Raw genomic sequence first — 7,113 nt, forward strand, 5'->3', positions numbered from 1 at the left:
TCGCAAAAAAGGCTCTTTACACATCTGTAATTGACTCCATTAATATTTTTTTACATAACCGCTCCACATCACGTTAAAATTGCGTGGTAGAAATATCTCACTTAAAACCTGAGCAGTTCAGGTTTTACATTCATGTCTTTAGGATCTGAAACCAGGTCTTAGAAACCTGATCAGCTCCTGGAGACTCATGACTTCTCTCTTTTTTGGCTGACAGACTCACAAAATTGATTCATCACATCTCTGTAGAGTTCAGGTACACGTGACATTTGCTGACATGCTTGTGCGTCAAGTCTGCTGCAGCCTAGTAATCCCACATCTGATTGTGCAAAGAAAGCCTGTGCTATACAGAGAAGATCATATGGCTGGATTCAGCAAGAACCAGATGGCTTGCCTTATCTACAATGTAGAAACCATACTCTGTGCTTTGCAAAAAAGGAGAGGCATCTCAAAGTGGTAGGCAAATATGCACCAAAACATCCAAGCACTCTCATCCAAAACATCAAATCACTCTCTCCTTATGACTTCAGCAGAGATTATAACCGCATTTGTACGCAATCTTAGATTCATGTAGTCCTGGATCCTTCCTCATCAGTTATGCTCCGCAGTGTCATAGGAATTTCAAAGCTTATTTTTGCCTAATGTATGAGGAGCCTTTACAGCATATTGATGGTTCACAGGAAAATGAAACTACGAGCTCTGAGCTCCCTGCATCACTTTTTTTTTTACAATGTACCAAAAAACAATCTGACATGAGTTAATTATGGTCTATTGCTCTTAATTTTGCTTTTTGCTGTTCATCCCACTGGTTATACTTTTATCTATTTGAGCCTTACCTGCTAATGAGAAGGATGGTGAGTACTGTCCCTCCAGCTACAGAGTGAGCCATGACTGCTAACGGAGAGAAGAGGCCTGGTCCAATTTATCTGGAATGGAAGACAAAGATCTGTTACTTGAGGGCATCCAAAGGCTTGGATTCAGACTGAATAGTAATTATCTCTAAAAACTGCTTAATTAGTTGCATTAAATTAAATTATACTAGATCTTCAGTTACAATTTAAAATCAAATCAATCCACAAATATTTTTTAACTGATATTTAAGTTTTTTTTAACAGGCACAAAAGTGGAGTACAGTCTCCAAAGGCCTAAAAAAAAAATCACACAGCAGATAGTGGCACCTCAGGGACACGCTCTGTACAGCATAATGACTTTGTTAATGACTTCACCCAAACTTTAACTCTGGCACGGGGCTCAATACTTGGCTGAAAAGTAATAAAAGTGGTTCCCTTCTGGGAAAGGGTTAGCGGTGCATAGTTCCCATGCTCCCAGTCTCTACTTTCCTTAAGATAAAAGAAACTCAGACACTGAGAAAAAAACAGCTCAGAGGCTGGAACGGCTTAACGGCTGTAAGCCAATAGATAAAAAAAAAAAAAAAAGAAAAGAAATACATACATATACATATATATATATATATATATATATATATATATATATATATATATAAGCAAAAATATAACTTGTGCTCAGTCGTTCAATGGTAATGTACGTTAATACCCCACCATATCATGGTGTATCTGGACATTTTACAGGGAAAAATACACCGAGATTTGCTCCATGAATGCATTCCTCACCTGTCTTCACAGTTTTATGGCAGAAGAATCACAAATATTTGGACAAGATGGGGAGTGGTGGCCTGGTGATTAGAGCTGTGCACTTGTGCTGTGAGAAGGTTGCAAGTAGCCGGTTCTATCCCCACAGCCTGCACTCTGGCTCCCTGAGCAACACCATTAATCCCTGATTGCTTTTGGCAACAACTTGTGGTTGATAAACAAAAAAATAATGATAAACTAAATCTGTTTCTTATTCTTTTATTGTTTTGTGGTAAATAAAATTGCAGTCTGCTACAAAACAGTTTCAAATTGAACCCATTTTTGACTGAAATAACTCTATCCCTCTGCTTCCACATTAACCTGTAAATCAGTAGAAGAACCAGTTGATAATTTATATTCTAAATCTGCAGATATCATTTATTCCATTACTCCTGTTGAAGTGAAACTTGTCTCTTGAGAGATGAAATCTCCATGGAGAGATGCTCCAGCTATGAGAAATTAAGACAACAATAACAACAATCTCATTTACCATAACTATGCAGACAGCACAGCTTTACTTCACTATATAATCAGGTGACTATGAAACCCATCAGAGCATTGGATATATACATAGAGGACATGCCAACATTTTCTCTAACTGAATAAAATGACATCAAAACTTAGGTAATAATTTTCGGACCAAAGGAGGAGAGAGTTAGCTTATAGCTAAAGCTACTTCAGCTAGAAACAACTGATTATGGCCTAAACCTTGGTGCCATGATGGACTCAGCCGTAAACCTCAGAGGGACATATAAACAGAGTTGCTAGATCAGCATTTTATTACCTGAAGAATATTTCCAGGATTAAAGGACTAATGTCTAAGCAAGATAAGTAATTCATGCATTTATCTTTGGTAGAATAGGTTTGTCCATCAGACAGCTGCAGCTGATAACAAAATGCTGCTGTCCGTGTTCTCACTGGAACTAAGAAAGTAGAACACATCAGCCAGATTCTGCAGTCTTTACACCGGCTTCATGTAGCTCAGAAAGTAAACTTTAAAATCCGTTTGTTAGTCTATGAATCACTGAATAGATCAGCACCTCCATACAAAACAGATTTGTTGTCATTGTATCAACCTTACAGACAACTGATATCTTCGACTTCAAGCATGCTGCTATCAGCCTTATCAATAAGGCCCAGAGACCTCCATGACACTGACACTGCCTCTCTCCCTCCCCTGTTCAGGACCTAGAAGGTACACCAACGTAGCATCTCCAGATCTCCTGCGTCACATTAAAACACAGTCTACTGTTTATATATTTTATTTATATTTTATTTATTTTCACCAAGTCAAATTCCTTGGCAAAAAAACAGCCTTCAGCACTTTTACAGAAGACTGTAAAAGTGGTGAAAGTCTGAGTTCTTTGAGTCAAAGTTAAAAACCTATTTGTTTAGAACTGCCTTTGACTATTGAAGTTAAACTGGTAAATGAGGTATTATGACTTTAAGTTTGTGATCCAACAGTGTGCTTTAGTATCTGCTTTTATCATGTTTATTTTTCTTGCTTTAATCCTGCTTTTATTTTTCTTATATTTTATGGTTTAATCATGTAAAGCATGTTTATTTGGCTTTGTACTGAATAGTCCTTAACTTTTCCTTCTTTATGTTTGCAAGGGTCCTCGTGCAGAGAAGGGTTTTCTTAAAGTATGAATCATCCTTTCAAAAAGCCAGTACTGTAGCACCCATGGGGTAACATGACTTTATATTGATGGTCGTCAGAGCGCCGGGTGGCACAATAGCCTCGGTTATGAAAGATGGTCTCAGTGGTGTTATTTGAATCCCAACGTCACGTATTGTAAATTTACAGGGGGGGGTTAGGCTAACTAGAGAGAACTCACTAATGAAAACTCACCACTGCCCCGGTTATGTCTGTGTACCACAGGGTAACTGTGGCTAAGATCTATTTTCCCACATTGTATGTGATGTTTGCATTTTTAGGTAAATGACTTTCTAGGTAAATGAATGCACTGTAAAATTTATTTGGATTCCTCTGACTTTATCATTTATATTGCAGGGAAGTATGAACTGCTGCAGCTTTGGTTGTTTCTCTTTGTACAATGAAGGACTGTTGACCTGTTTATGATGTAAAATAGATTGGGAAAATGAGACCACCACCACTGTAGGTCTGAACCTTGAAGATGAAGAATACTTAATGAGTCTTGTGCATAAAATAATAAGAATATTGAAATGCCAAAGGCCATTACAGATGTTAATGTTTTTCAACCGTTACTCACTGAAAACTGTAAAGACAGTTATTCTTCCTTTTGAATTATCAATCTTTTTTTATTTCAGCCTTTTAGTTTTAAGTTTTTAAGTTACAATACAAGGAAATCAAGAGAAATTATATCTATGTAATGATGTGTTTGTTTGATTATTTTTTTTACCTACAAGTTACAGAACCTAAATCTACATGTCAGCTACATTTTTCAAGTACAGAACACTTTCTTAATTCCTTTTTGCATTGTGGAATGTCTGTGCTTTAACTTACATACACGCAGTCACCACTTAATTAAATTATTTATGCTAAATAAACATTAATAAATAAATATCAGGATGCATGTCATATAAATTTTTTGTTCTGGGCTTTTTATCTGGTCTCTAAACACTGAAGTAAAGTCTAGGCTTCAAATCAGAGCAATTATGGAGCAGTAGAGTTATGGGAATTTAGCAGAATTAGTTAACATGATGTGGGCCTAAATGCATAGTTTAATTCAAAAACACATGAAAGACTTGGCTCATGGTAAAAATTCTCTTCAGCATCCTATTTTGCATGTAAAACATTAACATGGCATTCCATTAGTGTTCGTTTTTTACAATGCAAAGCACTGGCACTAGCAGAAAGCTCCAGCTAGGAATTGATGTCTTCCTTTTCAGCTCTGTAAAGCATTAAAATGTCCACCTGGAAATAAATTACAGCACTTTCCAGTGACACAGTAATGTTTTCAAAGGGTCAGAATAATCACTCTACTGCCTGAATTAAAAGGTTTAATTGTTGTTATTTTTATTTATTTTTGTTTTGTTTTTTAACAACAGCCTTAGTGATTATATTCTAGTGCATTAGAACTGGAAGACTATTTTCACACTTCAGAGTCTTTTCTATAGTCTTTTTCTATAGTCTTCTTTGCAAAACAAGTTTAATTTAGCCACCACAGAGAGTTGAATTAAATGCCTGAATTGCCTCCTTGTATGCAGTAAAGCTCTACAGAGCCTTGCTAATGAGCAGATTATTTGCTTTAGATGTGCTGCAATAGAGACTTACTAAGAACACGTCCTTAGAGGAGTAGAGTTTGAAACGTAAGTTCTAGGGTTAAACTACGCTGCATTGTTTGCATATAATTATCTTTTTTTTTATCAGTAAAATCGTCCCTGTAGGTTCCAAACTAAAAGTTCCAAACTAAAACTAAAGGTTAGGAACCCAGGGAAGATCTGGATTAATATGCAGATCAATCTCTAATGAACAAACCATGCAAATCCAGAGATGAAGGATATGCGAATATAAACATTTACCCTTTGCACATGGTAAATCCAAATCTGAAACGCAACTGCAGCTGAAGTTTTTGCATCTTTTTTAGTGCTTTTGAAAGTCAGGCTCAAACTAATAGGCTCAAAAATCTGCAGTCATTATAGCCACAAAGGAGGCATTACTAAAAGGCCAGATGATGGAGAAACATTCTGTGCAAATATAAACATATTTGGACTGTCAACAAACAATAATAGTGGAATAATACTATTTAAAATAAAAAATAAAAAACTTCTACAAAGGCCAGTACAAATAAATGCAGTGGGACAGCAGAAAATCATTATACAATTAAACCAAAAAGAAAAAAGAAACTGGAATGACTTATATATTTTTTATTTTTCTATCATTATTAAAAAGTAAAATACCTGTAGATCAACAGAACTGCCAACATTTCCTATTTTAGATTGTTTTTCTGCACAGATGATAATCAGGTAATAAAGCGATGTAATTAGGCGCAGCTGGCATTTCTTAAATTAATCAGCAGGTATAAATGTTCACACATAGTATTTAGCCCCTATCTTTATTTAAAAGAACTGGCAGCAGATGTATTAAATTTCTTTGTAAATTTAAAGCTAGATTTAAATATTTTAGAATCTTTCTAAGATCAGTTTATTGTTTCTTTGTCACCGAATGCAAACCTGGGTCATCGATGAAAAGACCAGAGAGAAGAACACTGGGTGGAACCAGTAACCGAGGTAATCAATGCTGCAATTTACAGCAAATTACTTATGGGATTCTGTGGTGCTCCTGACACAGCAGCACTGAGAAGAGTAGCTACTGTACTTACACAACAATAATTAGTAAAAAAAACTTTTTTTAGAAAGGGTTCCAAATGAAAATGCATGCTTGAAAATTGTTAATACTCTTTGTGAACGTTAAATTATTTAACATAGATAGATAGCAATGATAATAGAGGCCATTTTTAGAGGGATTGTTATGTAAAAACCATCTTTGCTTTTTGACTTTCTGGTTGTGCCTCTTTAATCCATGCACAGTATAAGCCTCTGTAATCCATGTTAAGCATTTGAGACAAAACTCATGTCAAAGTATCAAGTGAAAAAAAGTTTGTGACTCCAATCCCGAACAAAAACTCAGTGAACTGATTTTATAGGTCAGGGAGTAATGAATACAATATCGTGCCGTTTCTTTTCCCCTGCCAGCTGTAATTGGATCCATCTGTCATCTCCTTTAAATAACTTTCTGATCCTTTGACAAGTGAATATAAATCAGATAAGGCTTTCAAACAAGACTGTCCCCAGATGAAATAAAACCTTAAACACATAAAAAATGTATACGTAAAAGACTTGTTTAACAACTTAACATTACTTTTTTTGCCTAATTATAAAAACAATCATAACAACATGTCATTTAAAATGACAGTTTGCTCTTTTCTTCTAAATAAAGTTTGAGTATGATATATTCGGTCCCAAGAATGGTCGGTTTTTCTTCTTAAAAACGATATAAATTCTTAAAGCTCATCACTGTTTTGTTTCTGCCTAGAATTACTGCAACAAAATTAACAACACCTCAGCTTAAAATCAGCATAAATCACATACAATCTGTTCTCTTAGCAGCACACCATACATTTTGTTTTCTCCTAATGCATTTCCTTTCCTGATGCTATTGTTGATATTTCATACATGTTGCTACTTGCAGCATTTAGCAGCAACAAACACAATTCATTTATTTATTCAACACTATGGAATGCACGCAATTCATTTGGTTTTATAACAAATTTTTAACCAGTGGCTCCTATAGTAAATGTCGGGACACCCAGGGGTTGTGTATAAAACAGAACACCTCAGAAACTTTTAAAACTTTTTTAAGGTTAAATCAGTATACATAGCAAAGTTAAGATATGGGATGTTCCTTCCAAGGATGGAAGACAAAAATTGTATCAATAAGTTCTGTGATAAACTTTTTTTTAAAGGTATCTAGAGTTATTCA

General features: G+C 35.3%; 1 protein-coding gene across 1 annotated transcript in view; it reads right to left on the reverse strand.

Annotated features, from left to right (window-relative positions):
• Window positions 1-7,113, reverse strand: part of LOC107096524 (gamma-aminobutyric acid receptor subunit pi-like) — a 63,011-nt gene that overhangs the window by 39,924 nt on the left and 15,974 nt on the right. Inside the window, exon 2 of the mRNA XM_015393208.1 lies at window positions 834-923. Coding sequence (XP_015248694.1) covers window positions 834-886 — 53 coding nt within the window. The 5' untranslated portion in view covers window positions 887-923. The remainder of the gene's footprint in view (window positions 1-833; window positions 924-7,113) is intronic.

Source organism: Cyprinodon variegatus, unplaced genomic scaffold (genome assembly GCF_000732505.1).
Source record: "Cyprinodon variegatus isolate N-32 unplaced genomic scaffold, C_variegatus-1.0 Scaffold630, whole genome shotgun sequence".
Classification (NCBI taxonomy): domain Eukaryota; kingdom Metazoa; phylum Chordata; class Actinopteri; order Cyprinodontiformes; family Cyprinodontidae; genus Cyprinodon; species Cyprinodon variegatus.